The 23,948-nt window shown below is 41.4% G+C and overlaps 1 protein-coding gene across 1 annotated transcript; it reads right to left on the bottom strand.

Moving 5' to 3' along the window:
• Nucleotides 1–4: 4 nt before the first annotated feature.
• Nucleotides 5–8,812, bottom strand: LOC146577535 (uncharacterized). The gene is made up of 4 exons (XM_085267669.1): nt 8,685–8,812; nt 4,829–6,992; nt 3,296–3,406; nt 5–181 (listed from the first exon to the last, which is right to left on the bottom strand). Exons 1-4 carry the CDS (start codon nt 8,810–8,812, stop codon nt 5–7), a joined length of 2,580 nt encoding a protein of 859 aa, XP_085123795.1.
• Nucleotides 8,813–23,948: the final 15,136 nt, after the last annotated feature.

Genomic DNA, 23,948 nt, shown 5'->3' with positions numbered 1-23,948 from the left:
ATTCTTAGGGGGCTTTTCCGGGTTCCCAGCCCGAGTCCCTGAAGGCACTTTTGGGGTCTTTTAAATCTTTTGGGGTCTTGTCTATATGGTCCTTAAATGGCTTGTGGAGTTTGGAGATGCTGCTGTTGTCAGTGCTGGTGGTTGTGGCCATGATGAGGAAAGTGTTTCCTGTAGAGCCATCCTGCAGATTGAAACAAACACAGGAGATCAGATAGTAGCGTCGGATATTTAAGTAGCTGTAGATGAAAAGTGACATCAAGCAAAACAATAACAAAAGAGAAAGAAAGACTGAAGCTACACGGGAAAAACACGTAAAGCTCAGAGTGTTCAGGCACAAGGCAAAGGGAAGCTCCTCGCGCTGTCAGGGCGCTAATGAGACCATACCGCTGTCAGCTGATACAGTATCGAACACGCCACCGATTTTACAAGCAAAGATGTTTTTAAAGGTGCCGTGGACATGAAACCCACTCAGTCCACACATGCAAAGACATCATACACGTGCACATATTAAGTTATGCATAGTAATGAAAAACAATGCAGGGAAAAGTGCTGAACACACTAACTGAAACTTGTACAAAAACCTTTATTGATAGTACAGCTTCAAGATGCCTCCTTTATGAAGGAAGCAGTCACACTGCTCAGGTGTGGTTTCGTCCCAGTCTGTGGGATCATAATCTGAACAGGTGATTGGCTCTAATCCTGTCCCTCACGCTGATGTTGAAACCAAAGCTGATTGGGCGAAACAAAAACACAAAGTGTGGAACAGATCAGCTGATTCTGTTTGCTAATGTGTTGCTAATATCTTTCTACATTTTCATAGTTTAAACCAAGTTTTTCTGAGTAAATATGAGTTCTAAATCAGTGCATTCTGTTTTTATTTACATTTCACGCAGTGTCCCAATATTGACTGACAAACACTGCAATGATCAACTGTACAGCGAAACACTGATGCTGTATTACTGTAAAACACTAAATATCTGTTTCTTTGTCCACAAACATCCACACGGGTAAATCTTCGGCCCCTGACATTCTGATGTACGTCAGATATTATAAAGTGGATCCAAACAATCTCAGAAAAATGAGGGATGTTCCTGGCCACTCATTTCTAAGCTGACTAAACGAGGAAAGCCAAACGGCTGCTGTGAAACTAAGAAACACTGCAACACACTGTGGGTTCAGTTTGAGGGCTGTATAATGGACAAACACTGTAAATGCTGCTCAGCTGTGTGGCGTCTCACATCGTGCATGATGAACACGTTATCCTCCAACACCAGACTAAACCCAGAACAGAAACAGGTAACCTGATGGTAACCCTCAGCTGCATCAGAGGCTCCAAACTAACCTGCTGAGGTTGGTTTTAACAGCAGTTGTTCTGGTTTCATGTTCCAGCTATAAAAACATGATTTTGATATCATGCCATTTAAATTTTAAACTTACCACATACACTGATGTACTCATGCATATACACACAACGGACGATGACATCTTTGCTGCTGAGGAATTATTTTCCCTTTTTCCAATTTTAAAAATGTTTAAAAAAATGTTTAAAACGTTAAAAAGAAAATATTTCAAACATTAAAGCACAATATGGTACAAAACATTTTGGTTACTAGTAACCAAAATAACACAAGTGGCATAAAAACACATTGATTTGAACATTTGTGACCCACCTGTGGAAGACTGTAGGGTCCAGTCTCTCATCTAAAGGTTAAATATGATGTGAAGATAACTTTCTACTAAAGATGTTCATGCACTATTAAATATGACAAAACGAATACACTGTGGCACATTGTGCTGTGCATTATTAATGATGCACATTGATGCAATTCATAGAAACACCATAAATGATCATCCATTTCCTCTGACGGGTCGTTGCATTAAAATAAATATATCAATAATGACTTTGGTTTGCAGAGCGCCTCACATGAAACCCAAGGACGTGCTAGAAACAGTATAAATGAAAATATAGTGAAGAAGCCCACAGCTCCCTCACAACAACCGCCTTCTTCAGTTTATCCAAGGAAACACAGAGACATTCCCAAGCCAGCCGAGAAGCAACCTCTCCTGGGACCTCCTCCCAGAAGGCCACGCCCTGAACACCTCACCCCGGCGACAGCTGACTCAAATGGTAAATGGCCTGTATTTATATAGCGCTTTACTAGTCCCTAAGGACCCCAAAGCGCTTTACATATCCAGTCATCCACCCATTCACACACACATTCACACACTGGTGATGGCAGCTACATTGTAGCCACAGCCACCCTGGGGCGCACTGACAGAGGCGAGGCTGCCGGACACTGGCGCCACCGGGCCCTCTGACCACCACCAGTAGGGTGAAGTGTCTTGCTCAAGGACACAACGATGGAGACTGTCCGAGCCGGGGCTCGAACCGGCAACCTTCCGAGTACAAGGCGAACTCCCAACTCTTGAGCCACGATTGCCCTCCTTTCGATGTAGAAGGACATCGACTGCAGTCCGAGTCCCTCTTGAACTCGTCACCCTATCACAAAGCAAAAGCCCACCTTCAGAGAAAGCTCACGTCTTGCATCTGCGATCTCATTCTTTGCACTTCAGCAGTGAGTAACAATAACAGGCCTAGTTTTATAAGCGATGGCTGCTTTGCCATTTGCTGGCAGACGACTGCGTATGGGAGACACAATTTTCTCCCATTGGGCACCAATTAAAACGTTAACATTAAACAACTAGTCCTTCTGATACGTCTAATGACAGCAGCTCTGATGATTCAGGCACATTCCTGCTAAGAATAGGCCGAAGCACCTCGGTTCAATTCAATTTTATCTATACAGCCAAATCACAACAAGCTTTATATTGTACAGTATATCCTATAATAACAGATACAGAGAAAACTCTTATCCACATACAACACCATCTCAGTTCTGTTCACCACAGCTCAATTATACACATTATGACATATTCATTTTGCCTAGCAACAAGCTTTTAGCATATATAAACTTTACCACCATATTATTATTTATTGATTGATTTTTTTTACTTTTTTAATTAAGTATATCAACTAACAATATTGTAGTTTTAGTGATTCATCTAAAACAAAATAAATAAATTAGTACCAAACACCGGTGCACCCTGGGAGAGGCTCCAGGCCCTGACAGGCCAAAGCGTTTAGTGCAGTACAAGCCGGAATCACCCTGAGGTTTAAAAAAAATTTCATGCTTGTGCTACAACTTTTTTGCAGCAGCTGGTCTTTGCTGCAAAACGAGCGACCTTTGTAGCAGCAGTGCTATAAGCTAACAAGGTAAAGAGCAGAGACACTGACCTTGGACGCATTAAAGCCTTTGCTTTTCTTTGTGTCAGAGCTGTTGGGAAGTGTTGCCAGCTTGAGGTGGGAGCCAAACAGGGAGGTTGAGCCCTCCTGCATTATCATCACCTGCCAAAGGAAAATCAGCAGCTTAAATGAGCAGAGTTCTTTGCTTTCAGTAAATGTAGAGTGTTCAGTCTCTACCAGGACAGCTGATAATAAATCAGTCATTTACTGAGTAATATCACTGTGTTTGTAGAGTCAAGTACCAGAAAAAAGGACATCAGTAAAGAATGTTCAGCTTTACTGTCAAGCAGCTTGTGTGAGCACTTTTGTACATATTTGTTCTATATTACATCGATTTCATCCCAGTCATCCCAGTGACACCAGTGCATCACATGTACATGTAACTGACTTGGCTCAAACCCATTCCCATAAAAAAAAACTGCATCAAAAACAACAACAACAATCAAAGAAAGAACAACAAAGGATTCTTCACTTGTACAAGTGAAGATGGATATCATGAAGATTTAGAGTAACACATAAATGCCACACAGTTACCAAACACACACAAAACCATATGACCATAGACTATACTGGCTGCACTCGAGGTTCACCTGAAGCACAACAAGTGAGCACCGCTCCAACTGCAACTCCAATCCCCAAACGAATGCTTATATAGGTCATCATGTGCTACCACATGCCCCTCTTCATGAAACGTCTCACGTGGTCTGAAATCTTACTCAACACGTTCTCACTCCCAACTCGTCAAACGTGTGACGCATGGTCAGGCTCCCTCTGCTTCACTTATGGACGCGCAGGGTACCCCTCTCGCGTCGGGAATTGACGTGAAGGGTCCTCCGATTGAAGAGATTGCCGCGGAAGTGCCTGTTGTCGGTATCACATTGTAGTGACGTATACAGAACACAATAAATTATATAATGTAAACAACTACCTGAAAAACAGGTAGAACAGTAGAAGAGTGGCACTATATTTATATATTTATAAAGAATTTCAAACAACAATTAATTGATGCTCAAAGCAGGTTTATTTAATTAATATCCAGATTTCCAATTAGTTCCCAATTCATTCAGCAGCAAATCACATCACCAGTCACTTCAAGGCTGTATGTATTATTGTAAGGTAGACCCTACAATAATACATACAGAGAACCCAACAATCATATGACCCCCTATGAGCAAGCACTTTGGCGACAGTGGGAAGGAAAAACTCCCTTTTTACAGGAAGAAACCTCCGGCAGAACCAGGCTCAGGTCAGGGCGGCCATCTGCTGCGACCGGTTGGGGTGAGAGAAGGAAGACGTTTGTTGTAGGTCTGATTGAAGGACTGATGTGATGGTAAGTTGTCTGCTGCTCCGCTTTGAATATTGAGAGATTAGTTGATGGATTTCAAGCCAAATTGTGCCCAAGTTTAAGACCACATTCACTGGTTGTTTTTGTTGATGTTATTGTTTTGGGCTTTTTTTCCACAAGAATTTCTAGCTCCCCTAGAATTCTGGCCACCCAAACGATGATTGCTGCTGAGAGAGCACAAGGTTTTGTCCCCCTGTACTATTCATGTCAGTGCAGGGGGTTCTCCTTGAGAGGCCAGGGTCGAAAAAGGGATGCTTCAGAACCTCCGAGGGTGTTATGCGCTGATTTGCATCCAAGGCCAACATTTCTTTGATTAGCCTTACAAATAATGATTGGCCATTTTCCGGTCCTCGCCTAACCTTCAGCAGTTGTTCGAGGTCATCGAGACGCTTAAGTTTTATATATCGAGTTTCCTTGGATCGATAATCTGTCTCGTATTGAAATTGTTCTTGGGTCTTAAATGTCCAGCGCTGTTCATTGTGGTTATCTTCGATGAAATAGCTGTCAGTGTACAAGCCAGACTCTAGGAGATGATCTGGTAGCTGACCCTGGGTTTCAATTATGAATTTCAAAACGTCATAATCGTCTTCCCCAGGATAGAGAGGCACCCCTGTAGCAAGCTCCACAGCTACCAGCCCCAGAGACCACATGTCGATTGCTTTGTCATATGGAATGCCAAGCATAACCTCAGGTGCACAATAACCAATTGTCCCCACACGGTCACCAGGAATCACTGCAGAAGCAGGACATGCGAGGCCAAAGTCTATGAGTTTGACTTTGACGGGAGACTCACTGCGGTTCACAACCATGATGTTTCCAGGTTTGAGGTCAGCATGCACTATTCCCACAGAACCCAGGTGGAACAGAGCATTTGCGAGCTGATGCAAAATTGGCCTGAGTTCTCTCATTGGGAGACCTCGGTTATTCCGGTCCCCAATGTAGTCCCACAGGCTTTGGTCGAGGAGTTTGAAATTCAAGCAAATGCGCTCTCCATCGAGGAAATAGCCGTTCCATTCGACAATGTTGCACCTGTCTGGATCCAAGCGTCGTAGCTGCTCCAGGATGAAAATTTCCAGTTTTGCCTGGAGCAGAATTTCAGGGTCGCTCTTGTTGACTTTAATAGCAACCGTTTTGTTGGTTTTTGTATCGCGACATCTGGTTACCAAACCAAAGCCTCCTTCTCCAAGGAAGGCCTCTACCACGTGGTGATCTCCTAAAATGGTCCCTTCCGTTATTTGAAGATCATCTTCAGAGGCAGATGGGTTGGCTGAGATGTTGATGTCTCTTTTTTGAGGAAATTCAACTGAGTTTTGGAAACTGCAGCTGAATTTTTGCGATCCATGACTTTTCCAGCTTGAAGGCTGCTGAGAGAGCACAAGGAGTTCTCCCCCTGTACTATTCATGTCCGTGCAGGGGGTTCTCCTTGAGAGGCCAGGGTCGAAAAAGGGATGCTTCAGAACCTCCGAGGGTGTTATGCGCTGATTTGCATCCAAGGCCAACATTTCTTTGATTAGCCTTACAAATAATGTTTGGCCATTTTCCGGTCCTCGCCTAACTTTCAGCAGTTTTTCGAGGTCATCGAGACACTTAAGTTTTATCGATCGAGTTTCCTTGGATCGATAATCTGTCTCGTATTGAAATTGTTCTTGGGTCTTAAATGTCCAGCGCTGTTCATTGTGGTTATCCTCGATGAAATAGCTGTCAGTGTACAAGCCAGACTCTAGGAGATGATCTGGTAGCTGACCCTGGGTTTCAATTATGAATTTCAAAACGTCATAATCGTCTTCCCCAGGATAGAGAGGCACCCCTGTAGCAAGCTCCACAGCTACCAGCCCCAGAGACCACATGTCGATTGCTTCATCATATGGAGTGCCAAGCATAATCTCAGGTGCACAATAACCAATTGTCCCCACACAGTCACCAGGAATCACTGCAGAGGTGTTACATGCGATGCCAAAGTCTATAAGTTTGACTCTGACTTGAGACTCACTGCGGTTCACAACCATGATGTTGACAGGTTTGAGGTCAGCATGCACTATTCCCACAGAACCCAGGTGGAACAGAGCATTTGCGAGCTGATGCAAAATTGGCCTGATTTCTCTCATTGGGAGACCTTGGTTATTCCGGTCCCCTATGTAGTCTGACAGGCTTTGGTCGAGGAGTTCGAAATTCAAGCAAATGCGCTCTCCATCGAGGAAATAGCCGTTCCATTCGACAATGTTGCACCTGTCTGGATCCAAGCGTCGTAGCTGCTCCAGGATGAAAATTTCCAGTTTTGCCTGGAGCAGAATTTCAGGGTCGCTCTTGTTGACTTTAATAGCAACAGTTTTGTTGTTTTTTGCAGAGGTGGGACCAAGTCATTGTTTTGCAAGTCTCAAGTAAGTCTCAAGTCTTTATCCTCAAGTCTCAAGTCAAGTCTCAAGTAATGTCAGGCAAGTCAGAGTCGAGTCTCAAGTCACTGGTGTAAAAGTCCGAGTCAAGTCACAAGTCTGAAACTTTGAATTTCAAGTCCTTTCGAGTCTTTAAAAAAAAACAAACGAAAAAATAATGTTGCAGTTATGCTAAATGTAAATATTAGACCATGTAATTTTAAAATCTGTGTTTTTCTCAACACATGACAAAATAGTGAACTTAGAAAATATACACAAATTGTGAAATTGCACCTCTATAAAATGCAGCTCAAATAAACTTAGCTCCAAGAATAATTTTCACTGACAGTTCTGAGATAAGCTGCATGTTATTCTTGGATGCGGTTGTAGGACCGGCTTTAAAATCGCATGACAAAAATATCATACACATTAAAAAAAAACTGTATCACCAACGTAGCCTGGAAAACATTTGCTAGTTAGATGAAGTCAGCTATCTCATCGTAGCATATTTATATGCATATTTATAATTATACGGTTCTTGGAGTGAGTGCACACACTCATGAAGTTTAGTAACTTCAGGTCACTGCAACAAGCCCAGGTACAGTTTACCGACGGATGGGTGCAGGACCTTGAAATGCACCGTGTCGAACGAAAGACCATCGTACATATCATAAGTTTACCAGTCTCACAAATCGTCGTCATAAATACACATTCGTTAACCGTTTATTAATAGGACCTTTGAGCTCAACGGTAATTAATTAGTAGTGGAAATAATTTCTGGTACCCATCACAGAAATGTAGCAGTGACAATAATACTGTATGCTGTAATCGTACTGGGCAATTAGTGATACAAAACAACTGTTTTATCCTGTGAATAAAAGCATATGTTTTTGTCAATGTACCATAATAACAGAAGCGAAACGCAATATTGTGTCAGGACAATTCACTATTTATGCACAATAAATAAAGGAGCATAGCGCGACAATTTCTGTTCAGCGCCAGACTTGCTTGTAACCTATATCACCAATTATGTTATGAAAATGACGTATTAACTACTAAAAAACACTGACCTTTGTGTAAATGCTTGGAGCAGACTAACCTGTGAGCTGGAGTGTTCTGGGACGTTATATTTGGTCTTTGAATGGCTGCAATCCAGGCCATCCGTCGCATCTTTGTTACTTCGGAAACATGGCTCGAACAATTTCTCTTCAACGACGTAATCCGATAACAACCGATCTCTTTACCCGTCGGCTTCCCGTGGCTGTCATGCGACCGGCTATTGCAGTTAATGATACAACAGCTTCTTGACATTTTTGTGTTTCTTTTTATCGCTGTGTGACTGATTTCAATTGAAAGCCTGCGCGCGCTAGTACCGCTTGCCACGAGTTCCCAGAATCCTTTGCGGTTCTACCCGTGAATGACGTCACATTTTCAATCTCTATATAATATGCATGTTAAATTTTATATTTGGGGTGAAATATCAAGTCTTTTCAAGTAAACCGGTTCAAATCCAATTCAAGTCCCAAGTCATTGGTGTAAAAGTCCAAGTCAAGTCACAAGTCTTAGAACATTTTTTCAAGTCAAGTCTAAAGTCATAAAATTAGTGACTCGAGTCTGACTCGAGTCCAAGTCATGTGACTCGAGTCCACACCTCTGGTTTTTTGTATCGCGACATTTCGTTACAACACCAAAGCTTCCTTCTCCAAGGAAAGCCTCCACCATGTGGTGATCTCCCAAAATGGTCCCTTTAGATATTCCAAGCTCATCTGAGCCGAAGGATGGGTTGGCTGACATGGTGTAATGTGTCTGTTTGCGCTGTGGATTGGTGAGAAACAAAACTGAACTTGTTTTGGTTTCTCTCGTAAATTGCTCTCAAAACTTCTCGAAAGGGTTTTAGTTGCTGCAGGTCAACGTCCGTTAAGCATAAAGTAACAGGTGAGCGCTCCTATTTATGGGTTTTGGGATCAAAGCAAAGTTATGACGTCAGAAAGGATCAAAGCAAAGTTACCGCGTCACAAGCGATCGAAGCGATTCTAATATGTGCGCATGCGCACATATGAGAAGCGATCGAAGGGATTCTAATATGTGCGCATGCGCACATATGAGAAGCGATCGAAGGGATTCTCATATGTGCGCATGCGCACACACGTGCTTGTTTGTGTAATATTGTTCACACTAAACTTGACCCTAATCAATTTAATATCAGTCAATCAAAGAAAATGTTAGTTTTGGAAAATTTTAAAATGACATAACTGACAGTTAAAACATTTTTTGTTCATGTATTTGTATTTGTATTGTCTTCGGGGGTTTTTTTGCATACCATGTCAAGCTTTTCTGTATATAGTCATGTCGTAGATTTCGGAGCAAACAAGAAATTGAATTGGATTTTAATATTGCAGTGCTTGGATTTCGGATTTGGTGCTTAAAACTTCTTGAAACTGTAACCGTATTTCATTCACCACAAATAACTATCTGATTGAATAGTTTTCTTATCAGATAGAGAAATAAAACGAGTCGCAAAGTCTAAAAGCAACATTTCTCTGCCTGGGCTGTACCTCTGCACGTTAGTCTGTTTCAGTGTGTGACCCCTCACCCCCTCCCTGATCAGTCGGGGGTGAGTGCGCTAATGTGCCTGGAGGCCGTTTTAATGAGTGTTTGCTGGAAAACGAAAAATACAAGAAGGATTTGTACGTTTTCACAACGGGGGAGTTTGCGTAAGTACTAGTAAATAATTTTCTCGAGTGTGTACGTTACACATGTTATTTGTTTAAAATTGGTATTATTATTTTGCTAGCTAGCAAACTCGCGGGATAAAGGATTGAAGTGCACTCAGTGCGATACAATACGGTGGCGCTATTCTAACAGTTAGTTATTGCAGGGTAACTTGTAGAATATGCTGTGAATTGAACCAAGATTACACAGCAGTAGCAGTAATACGAGTTACTTCCCTCAAGTGAAAGCGTTAAACGTTAGCCCGATGCTTAACTAGCCAACGTCAGGCTTTCTGATTGAAGGCTAAAAGCGACGTTGTCACCAAGTAAACAGAATATTGATGATATTTTTGTGTATCGCTGCAGCCTTTTCAAGTATTAACCTGGTGTCTTTGGGAACAGCTTAGGGGGAAATGACGGTAATATGACTGAACCATATGGGAACAAAGAATAGGCACTTTTTTGTGCTACCGAAGTTTCCTCGCTTTCATTCAAAATCTGTTTCTCATTAAACAATTGAAACATAATGGCTTCAAGCTGACATTGAGGCCTGTGGGGCACTATCAGCCACTGAGACAGTAGACAAGTGACTATTTCACACTTTAAGGCTGCCTGTTTATTTAAGGGAGATGAACAGTACATTATAACTGTACATAATAATATCAATGATGATAGATTAAATAAATGGGTTTTTGAAAGACGCTTGTGCATTTTTAAAGTCTAAAGTGTTGAATTGATCTGAGTATGTCATCTGTTCAAAGCCTCTCCCAGTCAGTGCTGTTCTCTATGCCTGTCTTACTCTACATGATGTTATTAGCACAAACACTTTAAAGGTGATAATTAGGTCTACAACAATAACACAGACTGCAATGTAGTTAAGCGTCTTACAGTTAGTTTTGAATGAATGAACTTAAAAAACAACACAAGCAAAGATCTGTCTCCTCCTGTTTTTTGTGTCACATAAGAAAGAAGCATCAATATCTGATGAGAAGACTTATTAATTTGGCCTTTCACGTAGTCTTATTCAGGTGATGCGAAGTGAAATATGCATCCTTTTTATGGTAATGTGCTGGAAAATGTTGAAAATGGACATTAAACGTGCTCACAAAGTGCTTGAATTTGACCCTGAAAGGTGTATGAAGCCAGAAAAAGTCACACTTGGAGTAAAAACCTCTCATAGCAAGTTAATCATATTCAATTGATTTGATGCTTTCAGCACAAAATTTAGCCACACAGTCAGGACAGCGTCTGATTTACCTTCATCGGTAAACGTGTTTATGCAGTACATAGTAACAGTGTGGCTGAGTCCTCTGCTTCAAATCAGTTCCAGTACATTTGGAGATGTAAGTCTTAACCTTTCACATGCATCGGGAAGGAAAAAACATTTAATCTGCACAGTACTGCCGAAGTGCAGCGATACATTGTGAAGTGCACATTTCCATTTCTCATACAGTACCGAGCAAAAGTCTTGAACCACCCCCTTATTTTTTCGTGTTTTGCCAGGTCAGTCTGTGTTAACGGTGTTATTAACTGCATTCTTCAACTAAAGAAGTGAGAACAAATGATGTGGGCTTTTGTTTTTTTGCAATAGGCTGCAAGTAAATGTGTACAGATACAATTTAAAATTGGTTCTTTGTTAAGTTTTCTGGTCCTTTCCATGACTTAGGTGTCTGTTTATGTTTGAATGTTTCAGAGATTAGTGTGAAGGGTCTTAACAGACAAAAAGTGGTCAAATACAAGCCCTGGATTAAAAATCAGAAACACTTTAAAAAGCCTGGAGAGCTATTCCTTAATACCACTTTAAAGATTACAGGGAAGTCCGGATCCCTGGAAGCAAATGAGGGATGGCTCAAGACTTTTGCACAGTGCTGTACATGTCATGTTCCCTGTTTTATAGCTCAGCTCAAACTGACACGTTCTCACTAACTGCTTCTCATTTTCTCCACAGTAAACTTTGACCACTTCCAGATACTGCGGGCCATCGGGAAAGGAAGCTTTGGAAAGGTAATGCAGCCTCCATTTTTCACGCGACTTGTATATTGTTTGCCCTTAATTACCCACCACGGTCGTCATCTCTAAAGAATCAGTGCAAGCGAAGCGAAATGTGCTGGGATTACACTTTAGTTCTCGTGTGCTGCTGTTATTTAATAACAGTTATAAATGCAGCTTATGTAATTATTTCTATAAAGTCAGTTAGAGGAGAGCCGATTTCTATTTCATCTCATTCAATCTAGGTGGGAATTTTGACCCCACGTCTCAATTTAATTACACAGCAGCAAAATTCTGCGACTCTATTTGTCATCGCGCTCAACGGTTGGGCTGAAGGCAGGAGGAGAACTTAGTGTGTGTGTGTGTGTGCGCGCTGCATTTTGTGAGACCAAATTACCCACAGTTCTTTTCAACCTTGTCACAGGTGCCAAAATCACCGCTGGTGGCCATTGTTGATAAAAGCGTCATTTTGGATTAACTTGTGGGCCATTTTCTTTCACCTCCTGCAGAAGAATTCCTTTGTGTACACATTGAACGTCTGGATGAGACTTCAGTAATGAATTCAGGACTGTGTGTGTGTGAGATACACAATTGGGGCTGCAGAGATTGGAATAGTTTACCTTCATTTTAAATATCACTGCCCTGTGCACATTGTCGGCTTTAAAATTCAAACTTAAAGAGTTTGTAAGTAAACTGGCTGAGATGAGACAGACGATGCACCGGGTCCTCGTCTGAGTGCTTTCAGTTGTGCTGTCTCTCTTGCCCAGCCATGCACACACAGACACTGTGCTACACTTACACAGTGAGACAGATGCTCACAGAGACGTCCAGATACATTTTGTCCTTGCTGGAGGTCATCTTGTGTTTTTTGGCCCACTGTGGCCTCACACCGAGCTCCTGCTGTTTTTTGAACACTTTAACAGCACCAGTCTTTAGCTTCCTGTTGAACACACAGTGGGGGGGGGGGGGGGGGGGGTGCAGGAGGTAATAAATCAAGTTTGATTATCCTAATTTATAGCTGTCTTTATGTTAAGGATTAAAATAAAATTCACAAGAGGAAGGTGTTGGTGTGTGTGGTTGGGAAGAGAAGGGCGAAGCTAGAATGAAGCACAAACAGAGGGAGGTGTTTGCCTCTCGCTGTAGCGCTGTGAAACACGATCTGTAGATTGCAGCTTGTGTAGGTGCTCCAAGAAAATGGGTTCATTGGCATGCAGCACTGTAGATGTGCACGTATGCACTCGCGAAAGAGAGAGGATGCTTGTGTTGCTGAGCTCGTTCTTGCACAGCGGGGAGATGTGAGGTAGGTTGGGGCTACCTCATAACTCCCCGCTGTGAGGCTGCCAGATGGGAAGAAGAGGAAACCGCCTGGTTGTCCTGAAACGCTCGTTTTCCTCTGCTCACTTTTCATCTTTACAATCTCAGCACTTGGGTGTGTATCTTCTTGCAGTGGGCCTCTCAGTTTCATTCTTATTCATAAGCTCCTCTTTGTGTTATTTAGTTTGTACCTGAAAAGTCTAATTTATGCCTGAGTACACAAGTACAAATAAAAGGAGTACCACGTACTTTAATGGGTCAGCTTGGGTCCAGACCTGAATTAGAGATAATGTTGGGCTGTTTTAGGTCTGAGCCACTAACCTGACGAAAACGCAACACAACTGCTGGTAAGTGCGTGTTGTTTAAAACAGATAGTTGGAGAGGCAGGTCAGTGCTTTTAAAGGTTCATCAGGTGTCAAATCATTTTATAGATGGGAAATGTAGGACTGTGCAAAAGTTTGAGCCACACCTTAATTCTAACATATAACTTGCTGGGTAATGGGAAACGGGTGCAACAGTTTAAATTTGAAAAGTTTACATGAAAATACAATATAAAAGGCAAAAACAGAGTTGATATAATGAGGTAATGAGCTTGAGCATCTTTATCTTCAGCACGCCCTGAACTCTCTTAGGCACATTTCTTTGGAATTCCTTTAAGTAGTCTTCAGGAATAGTTCTCCGAGCTTCTTTAAGGACATTCAGAGCTCTTCTTTCGATATCAGCTGCCGTTTTGTTCCATTCTCTGCCGAGATGATCCCACACGGCTCAGGTCAGTCCATGAATGATGGTGTTTCGATGTGTTTAGTAAGCTGCTGCCGATCAGACGCTTTCCAGATGGTATTGCATGGTGCATCAAAGTCTGGTGGTACTTTTCATAATTCCATCAATTTTGACGAAATCCCCAACACCCTGGCTGAAATGCAGACCCAAACTATGGCAGAGCTGTACAGTAGTTTACAGGTGGTTGTAGACATATTACCACAATTTGAACCAGAACTGTCAAATTTTGGTTCATCACTCCATCAGACCTGCTGCTACTGATTTTCAGTCCAGTTCTTGTGTAATTTGGCATCCCTCAGCCTTTTCTCCCTGTTCCCTTCCTTAATAATGGCTTCTTGACAGCCACCCTTCACTGACACCATGAGATGAGGCTTTGGTGAACACTAGATGGATCAACTGAAGGACCAAGTGCATCTTTCAGGTCCTGTGTCAGGTGTTTGCTGAATTTTTTTTGACATGACTTTCAGGTACTGTTCCTCCACTGTAGATAGATTTTTCAGCTTGTCCCCTTTTTTTCTGTCTTCTACTTTCCCAATCCAAAGAAATTAAATAGTGTGTTTCTGTGACAGGTTGCTAGTAACAAAGTCCCTAAAGATAAAATTTAAAATTGGTTCTTTGCTAAGTTGTGTGTTTTGTATTGTATTTGACAACTCGGGTTTGTCCCCTTGAGTTAGGTTAAGTGGTTTAACCCCCCCAAAAAACAAAAATATCGCTCTGAAAGCGATCAGGTACAAAGACTGGACTGAAAATGGGTGAAAAAGCAGTTAATGTCCAAAGAAAAACTTTAAATGACCTTCAGAAAGTCTAAAGAAAGGAAGAAGAAGAACATCTGGCTCAGTACAGGCAAAATATAAAGAACTGAGGAGAGGCTCAAGACTTATTCACAGATAATCAATCAAATTAATCAAGCGTCATCTGGAAGCATCCTCCTGGCTGTAAGAGCGTCTCGTTTTTGTCTCATTAACTGTCTGGTGGCGCTCACAGTAGTCTGCTGTGACGGGGACCTCGAGGACTAATGTTACAGGGAAATCATTAGGAAAGTGCTTTGGACTGAGCTTTACTGAAATCTCAGTTTTCCCCCTGTCGGAGAGCTCCACCACCTCCACCCCTCCTCCTCCTATTCCTTCTTTTTAAACGTCAGTGCAGGTACCGTCTCCCTCCCTCCCATCCCTGTATTTTTGTTACATAGAACTTAGTGGCTGTGCTCACTGTTCAATTCAAGTTGGTTTAAGAGAGATGGTAGTTTAAAAAACACAAAAACAAGCTGTTTTGGTAAAGCAATATATATGATTATTAAAGATAAAATATAGTGTTAATTTGTTTGAGTTCCTTCCCTCTCTCTTTACTTCTCACTCTGTTTTGAAGCATCTGCCTTCCAGCAGATGGGGGAGACTGTATTGGCAGCTGCTTTCCAGGAGGATGTAGCTCATCTGTATCACGAGGCCTGTTGGGCCATATACGTCCTAAGAGTAAGAGTAATTTCCTGCTCTCTCTTTTCCTCTCTAACTTTTCCCTGTGTGCATTAGGGCTGCCACAAACAATTATTTTGATAGTCGACTAGTCACCGATTATTTTTGCGATTAGTCGACTAATAGGATTAGGGCTGCACGATTAATCGTTAGAAAATCGCGATCTCGATTCATACTTATGTGCGATCTCATTTCCAAATGACGATTTAAAAGAAAGAAAAAGAAAAAGACGACGACGATTGTACCGCATTTTGATCCAGGACGTACTCTGCATGAAGCCAAGTGCTCACTCTTCCTGCTCAACAAATGACAAGGGCGGAGCCTTATACCACGTGATACAGAAGCTGTGCCGTGTGATGCTAATATTAGCAGGGAAAAAACAACGGTAGACTGGTGGGTAATAAGCGAATGAATAATACAGAAAACAGAGATTGGAGACGGGAAACTGTTCTTGAAGTACAGAGACAGATAGAGAGAGAGCTAGCTGTGCATGGAGTGTGATTTTAATAGTCGTGGAAGCAAAACAGCAAAATTAATGACATTGATCAAATGTGAAGCGCAGTTTGCTGCTTCTTTTGCTGCTGGCTCTGAATTTTGGTTGGAGAGACAAAACCTGCAGCTCAGAATCAGCGCAAGAAGACGTAATCGCAGCGCGGACCGGTCGCATCAGGATCGCTAAGCTCCGACAGCGTGTCCGTCTACGAGCCGTCGGGTGAGAAAGCCGAGAAAGACAAAGCTGATTCTGATGCGTCGGTCCGTTCTGTGTTTACGTCTTTGTGTGGAATCAGTGTACCTGCTCTCATTTACACGGATTCGCATTTGCGACCAAATTGGTTGCACTCTAGAGCCCTGTTACTTGATGAAAGTTGGTTTTGCAGAGTTAATCTTGCAGCTCAGCCACAGCATAGCCCTCAGCAACCAAGAGCATGCTAGCGGGCCGTTGTTATTATGTTATTACTGTGCTTTTCGGAAAATAAGGCACTCTAAAAATCAGTCCTTTGATTTTTCTGGAAATCGACAGTGCTCCTTATAATCCGGTTTGCCTTATGTCTCTACCAGCTTTGCACATCTACAGACTGAAATCTTTGCCCATTCTTCTTTGCAAAACAGCTCCAGCTCAGTCAGATTAGATGGGCAGCGTTTGTGAACAGCAGTTTTCAGATTTTGCCACAGATTCATGATTGGATTTAGATCTGGGCCCTATTTCAGGAAGCCGGTTTAGTGCAAACTCTGAGTAAGTATACCCTGAGTTAACGAAAACTCTGGGTTTTTTTCGGTTTCACAAAGCGAGTTTAGATTAATCCTGAGTGAGTTACTATGACGACACACTCCGTGAAGCTAACCTGCTCCCTAGCAGGTTTACTTCAACTAACCCTGACGTTCTCCGCCTCTGTGTTGGAAACCTGACTGTAGGAAGTGTCAGACATGGCGTGCTCCTTCCTTGAAGAGCCAGTAGATGTTGAAGCCCAAATTCTCCGCAGAGCTCTCCGCCGGGAGAGAGTGATGAGAGCGCGTTTGGACATTTTATCATTTCCTGATGATTTCCTGTGTGAACGTTACCGTTTTTCAGCACAATCTATAAGTTATTTGAATAACATCCTCAGGCCTAATATTGCTCATGTGACACATCGTGGACATTCTCTCAGTTCTGTACATATTATTTGTATTGCACTTCGGTTTTTTGCAAACGGGAGCTTTCTGTATAATATTGGTGACGCTGAGCACGTTTCCAAGGCTACCATCTGTCGGGCAGTCAGGAATGTTACAGTTGCACTGAAACGTCTCCTGTACTCGTTTGTGGTGTTCCCCGGTCATAGACCCACAAGATTTATCAAAGAGGGATGCCACAAAATTGCAGGTAGCAGGATGAACAAAACTTAATTCATGATGTGGTGATACTTGAACTACTACTTAAATTGTACATTTATTTTCACGGTTCCCAGGCGTGATTGGCTGTATAGATGGCACTCACATTCCAATCATTGCTCCTTCAGTAAATGAAGGAGACTATGTGAACAGGAAGTCTTTCCACAGCATTAATGTACAGGTACATAGTTCCCTGTAGCATTTCAAACTAACAAATCATTTCATTATAGTAATGGATGCTAATTTGTGTTCTCTGCACTGTGAAGATCATATGTGATGCTGCCAACATTATCACAAATGTGGAAGCCAAGTGGCCAGGCTCTGTGAGTGGTGGTGGTGGAGGACCCCCACCTGTTTTTCGGGCCTCCTCTTTTTTTCTAGTGGCCATAACGGGTCACATTTGAGCATACAGAGTAAGCAAATATGTACTTGTAATGTGCTCAGATGATTTCAATAAGTGCTTACAGAAAGAAAATTAATGTAGCCTCTAACTGCAATTGATTTACATCGGACAAAGAGACCAAGCACTATGGCTCAATTACACCTTACCTGTTTGGTATTTGGTGAGTATTGAGTTGTATTTTTGTTATTGACCAAATACTTATTTTCCACCCTGATTTACGAATAAATTCTTTACAAATCCTACCATGTGAATTCATGGATTTTTTTTTCACATTCTGTCTCTCACAGTTGAAGTGTACCTCTGGTGCAAATTACTGACCTCTGTCATCATTTTAAGTGGGGGAACTTGCACAATCGGTGGCTGACTAAATACTTTTTTGCCCCACTGTATGATCCACCGGTGGTGATATTTTGGTATTTTGTGAGTTCCTGATTTAACAAATCAGCTCTTTAATCCAGGCCTGAGAGATTGAACTTTAAAGCGCTATAAAATATTCTTACTGAAAACAGTCGCAAAGTATTTTTCTCCATGATTATAATGAGCTTGGGAGTAATTCACTTATATGGGACACTGATCGAATGAGAAGTCCCGAGCCTAAAAGGATTGCAGCGAGTCAATCCAGTCCAAAAACAAGGAACTGTTTCCTTCAAAATGATGACGTCATCTTGCTGGTGATGGAGGCTCGAATAGGTTGCGCGTGAGACTCCATTATCAGCAATATCTGGTATGAATGTGTGTGGATGTATGCATGTGACTGGACTGTGACGGACTGACGACTAAAAGTTTAACTGACTTGATATTGAGACAAAAACGGTACCGACTTTAGGATTAGTGAATGTCCACAACAATTCACCCAGCCTGTAAAAGAAGGGTGGATGTTTTGTCTTGCTTTGTTTTGTTTTTGCAAGAACAGAAGGATGATAGAGACTAAGGGGGGAGGCTGTAGCTTCACATGAGTGTGAACTGCAGACTGAACCCTTTGGTTGCTAATTTTGAGTTACTGATGTTTGCATTAAGAAAATTGTGTTTTTAGTAGCTGTAGTTCGATTAATGTATCATATTATATGGTTGGGAATGTTAAATGCTAAAGTGAAGAAAAGGTTTGATTCCACTCATGACGGAGCAGGTTATTATTAACCATAGCAGGTCACTGTAAAGAGTCAATTAACTTTTATAGAGGTAAAAAAAACAAAAACCTCCACTGAGGTCTATGAATAACAGGGGAATGATAGACTTGCCACACTCAAAATGGAGATATGTAATGATAAACACTGGTCCCCGTCTTTTGGGTGCTTTCTTGAAATAGTCAGCAATTTAAAAGTAAGATAGACACAATGTCCTCCTGAGACCCAGGGAGGAAGAAAAAAGAAAAAAAGGAAAAGCATTTTCCTTTTTCCTTTTTCTTTTTTTTCTTTTTCAGATAAATCAAGTGTTGGGACGGTAAAAAAAACACATTACAAAAACAAAATTGTTTTTAACTAATTTTATTTAAATTTTACAACATGTGCACTACAGTGCACAAGGGGAGTTCATTGATCACGAATGTGAAACTAACAAAATTCAAGAGCTATTTAAGAAAATTAAAAGCAGGATATTAAAACTTATTTATATAACAATATAATAATAAAAATGTAGATCAGGGACCAACTTAGAAGTCACTGACACTTCACTAGCTGTAAGCCATTGGTTCAGGAACAAGTGATTGCACTGGGCTTTCTATTTCACAAAAATCAATTCATTTATGATATCTGAGGAAGTACTGTGATTTTTTTATTTGGAGACACAAAGCAACATTTGGCACTTCCCACATCTCACATATGTTTTACTGTTGCACCCAACCATTCTACAACTGAAATGCCTTGGACTGTTAACCATCTCAGGCAAGTGGAGGGAACCATATTTTGCTACACTCTCATCTGATTGGGGCCTCCTTTTCTTGATTTTTGGAGAGAACTCTTCATTACTGGTATTATTCAGGTCTTGTTCACATGTTTGTCCCTGGTTTCTCAGCCAAGAGGAGCTTGAACTCCAGATACTGGGAGTTCTTTTTGCACATTGAGATCATTGATAACTTTCAGCAAAGACGTGATCGTGTAGAAACAATCAGGTGTCATGGATTCAGCTATAAATGCGACTCTTATTTTTTACTATACTGGAAATCATTCCTGCATTTTACCCATATTTTATTTTTAACTCAAAGCAAAAATTCCAGATTCTCCTACATGTTGGTTTTGGACCAGATAGGACGACAGATTTCAGGTGGCCCTGTGTTTTTCTCTATCACATCTGCCACTGCATCTCGATAATCTTTGTGTGGCTCCTCCTGGGTTCTCACCCTCTCCTATCTGGCTCACATGACTCTCATCTTCTGAAAAATCTCTGTTTGAATCTCGCTCAATTATTCTGTTAAGAATTCTCTCTGCCTTTGTCAAAGAGTTGTCTACTAGGAAAAAGTGAAATAAATATAAGTACAAAGTCCCGACGTGCACTAGAGTACACATTAATAAATTAGTCATGTTCTCTGTGAAACTCAATAAGCCTAATTCTTAAAGACCCCTCAAATTATTTACTAGATGTTTATTTTTTGAAAATTAATAAAAATCTGAGTTTAACAAAACATTTTAAATGTAAATATCAAGCTTACCTTTCTTTCTTCCTTAAAATGTGCTGGTGGGCATGCCAGCCATTTTGAAAAGGTGGGAAAACAATTGGCAAGGCCACACCCCCACACATGTGATATAATTTTAAAGGTACTGTTGTCCTCTCTAAGAAACATCAGGACTTAGAGGAGTGGCAAGTAGAGTATGAGAGCTACAAGAAAAAAACTAAATGTGTACTACAGTGTGCAAAAATGAATTACTGGGTCATCAGGGGGTTATGAGGGACATTTATAAAACTAAAAATCCCACAAACCTTGAAGTGCACTTGAAAAGCTCACACAAGAAGGTTAACCTAGCTTACCTTGAAGAGCTCATCAGGGGGAGCACCCCCCCCCCCCCCCCCTTGAAGAGCTCCCCCACTTAACCAGCATCCCCAGAAAACAGCTAACCCCAGATAAGGCAGCGTGATGCGTCCCGAGACAACAGGACTGGGACATCTAAATAATTGTGTGAGTCAATCGCCTTCAAAAAGTTTATCAATTCACTTGAACCAAAATTAGGAACACCCGGTGCTGCAAGAGTTAATAGTCTCAATACCCAAGGATAAGCGGAAGAGCATGATTGATATGATGGAACTGAGATTTGGTGACACTTAATTTTTGCAAAACACAACTAAAACTATAACTGAAACTAATCAAAACTAAACTGAAATTAAGGATGTTCAGAAAATAAAAACTAGACTAAACTAGCGACTGATTGGTAAAAACTGATTACAACTGGTAAAAATTGAAAATCTGGAGTCGAAGCTAAATAAAAATAAAAACTAATGAAGATGGCAAAACGTTTAAAACCCTGGTGCAGAGATTGGCGAATCTGACCAGGAAATGTTATAAAATGGATTGTCGGAACAGCCAGCGTTAAAGTCACCTTTGACAGTCCAGACTAAGATGGCGTTGAACATCTTCAGGGCGGAAAAGTGTTGGTGTGACCAAGGTGTGGTTTGGCTTGTTGTATGTATATTTTGAGATCATATGGCTCTGGATGGACCAGTTACCAGGCCATGGAAGGAGGACAGACTCATTGACTGAGGAGAAGGAATTTTCTGGGATTGGAGATCCTCTGGGTGAGTGGTTGACTGAAAGCATGCAAAAAATAAAATTTATCTGTTGTTATTGATTGGTAATAGATTGATAATTGGCCACATTTACAGCTGTATTGACTTGTTGTGGACGTAGTCGACTTCAGGTTTAAGCACTCTAATCAACAGGTTGAAAATAGTGACATTAAAGGAAGAGTATGCAGCGCCACCCTGTCAGACGCCAGTGACGGTGGAGCTCAGTGATGAATCAGGTGAGCTGCATTCATGGTTGACTCATAGCGGAGTTTCCCCTGCTGTGGTCAGTAAGGGGAGATCAGGGGGAAATAAGATTTAAAAGAGGCATTTATAAACGTTTATGTGTCAAGTGAAACGGGATAAAAGGGGGTGTTTTACTCTTATTTTGGCATCAGCTTTATTATTGCATCAGAATCATATAACTAGCATTGCATTAAACATTTATTGAAGTTTTTGACATTGTACTAACATTTGTGTTCCAGTGATTGTTATAACCGCAGGTTAATTTTCTATTTACAGGTGTCAGGATAATCATACGATCTTCTATTGCAGGTGTAACCATGATCATTTTCAGACATATTGCAGTTTGTTGCTCATTATAGAGTTGTGCTCAAGTTAATAAGGGTTAAAAGCTACAGTCAACGCGATGTTTGGCTGATCTATGGTGTGGAGTGACTTCGAGCATAGAGGGCCGCACGCGCTTACATAACATTGATATCATGTTATTCTTTGTGATTTTTATTCAATTATGTCTTTAAGCTAAGTTTTAAATAGTGGCAGTTAATTAAATGACATTCATTTAAGATTATATACTTGAGTCAGAGCATCATACGCAGATCAACTTAACAATCTGGGAAACCTTGTAGCTGCCTAACCTTTTCTTTGAATGTTCTAGCTCCGTTGATTTGACACATTGGAATGTGTCAAAAAAAGGGGGGGGGGGGGGGGGGAAGTTGAGTTTTAACATCAAACAAGGATTATTTGAACATTTTTATAACTTCATTTGTGTCTTTAATAACTTAGGAATGGTAAAGCTTAAGCTAATAGCGGCCCGAGAAGTTTCCGGTCTTTTGTAGAGAATCAGTGAGAAGCATAAATCATTATTTCCATGTGTAAGCATCAATCATTGAAATGAACTGAATAGCGTTTAGAAGATTTGTCAATTTGTTTATCTTTTGTTAAAAAGAGTGGTTTCAATAAGTTTCAGACACACCTTGCAAATGTGCTTATGATGAGTTGGCACTCGGCCTTTTGAAGGTCATAAGCTTCGTTCGGCGTGATGGTCCGGACTGATAAAGTGTAGGAAATGCCTTGAGTGCAGAGGGCTAAATGCAAACACGCTTACACACACATAGGATATGATTAGAATAAGTCCCTGGGACCTTCTGAATGTTTTAGACCAATTCTGAATCACTAGAAGGTCAGTAGATAACAACATTAGATTATTAGGGTTAGGAAGAGAGGTGTTTTGGTTTTCTGTCTCTTACAGAGAAAGGGACAGACACCAGACGAGGTCACAGATATGCGAGGATCCTCCGCAGCAGAGACAGACACAGTGACTGCCGAGACATCAACTGGGTCCAAGTGTCATGGCGTTTGGGCTCCAGCTAGTCACCACAAAAGGATGGATCCCATAAACACAGCAATAACCATGAAGGGGTTGGCGGAAATCCAGGAACACCAGACCAACGAAGTTCGAGAGGCTCTTGGGCAAAAAGGGGGACGCGTTCCTGATCTTTTTCTGGAGGATACACAGATCGTTGTTTGAAATCGGGGCAGAATAATCCCCTGATCTGTGCCACGACTGAAGGGTTGTCTAACCCCTGAGGTTGAAGAATGAAGAGCAGAGGATCACCCAACTGGAAGACACTGGTAGCTGCAGCAATAAAATAAAGGCTAAAAGCTCCTTGGACAGAGGTTCTAGTCTGAGTACGTCGGAAGGGTATAAGGTAGCACCAAAATAAAGCTGTGGGAGAACTGGGGAGTGTCATCTGTACCTGCTATTGTTGGAATAATAGTTTTTCTTGCATCTGAACTGCGCAAACACAGAGGTCATCTCACATATGGTTCGCCCCTCAGGGGGACAAAGGGCCTCAGGAGTGAGAAGAGATGAACCCGGCGACACTGGATTATAGGGTGTTGGTGAGCTCATTATTCTAACGAGCTCATCAGGGGGAATTGTTAGATTATAATATTATTTTATGCCATGTTATACCCCTAATTAAAGATTGTGAATTATTATGTAGTTTTAGTTTGCATCATTCTCCTGAATTAGAAGAAGATGATAACTATTGCATTAGTTAAACTGATTTGCATTACATTAGACTGCTGATTTATTGTGGATGAATGATATTGTTTTATGATGCATTATACTGCTGAGTTATAAGAAATACTGTTTGCAGAAAGTCATCACCTTATTGGTCTGATTAGAAGAGAACAGAACATACTGGAGTTTTCTGCCCCATCTCAGCAGGAGCAGATAAACGGGGAGCCAAGGTCGTAGCTTAGGCGCCGTGTGAGAGAAAGGATGTGAATGTTTAGGCTTTTATGATAAGGTGGAGGCACCAGAGGCTATAAGAGTTTGAGCAATGTGTAAAGGATACTGGCAAGTGGCTTTGGCACCAGAAGCGAGAGAGCTGACAGCCTTCAAAACTCCTTTTGGTATGTACCAATTTAAAGTCATG

Source organism: Mchenga conophoros, linkage group LG3 (assembly GCF_057382185.1).
Source record: "Mchenga conophoros isolate Kocher_MC1m ecotype Shallow Benthic linkage group LG3, M_conophoros_male_GT1.1, whole genome shotgun sequence".
Classification (NCBI taxonomy): Eukaryota; Metazoa; Chordata; class Actinopteri; order Cichliformes; family Cichlidae; genus Mchenga; species Mchenga conophoros.
This window is presented reverse-complemented; position numbering and strand designations above follow the sequence as displayed.

Bases quoted from the DNA above. Each gene is read 5' to 3' on its own strand.
- LOC146577535 (XM_085267669.1), bottom strand. From the start codon at position 8,812: ATGTCAGCCAACCCATCCTTCGGCTCAGATGAGCTTGGAATATCTAAA. The intron at 6,993-8,684 runs TACAAAAAACCA...TGGTCCCACCTC, and splicing joins GTTGTAACGAAATGTCGCGA to TGCAAAAAACAACAAAACTG. The intron at 3,407-4,828 runs GTGCTCTCTCAG...TTCCTTTGGCAG, and splicing joins GTACAGGGGGACAAAACCTT to GTGATGATAATGCAGGAGGG.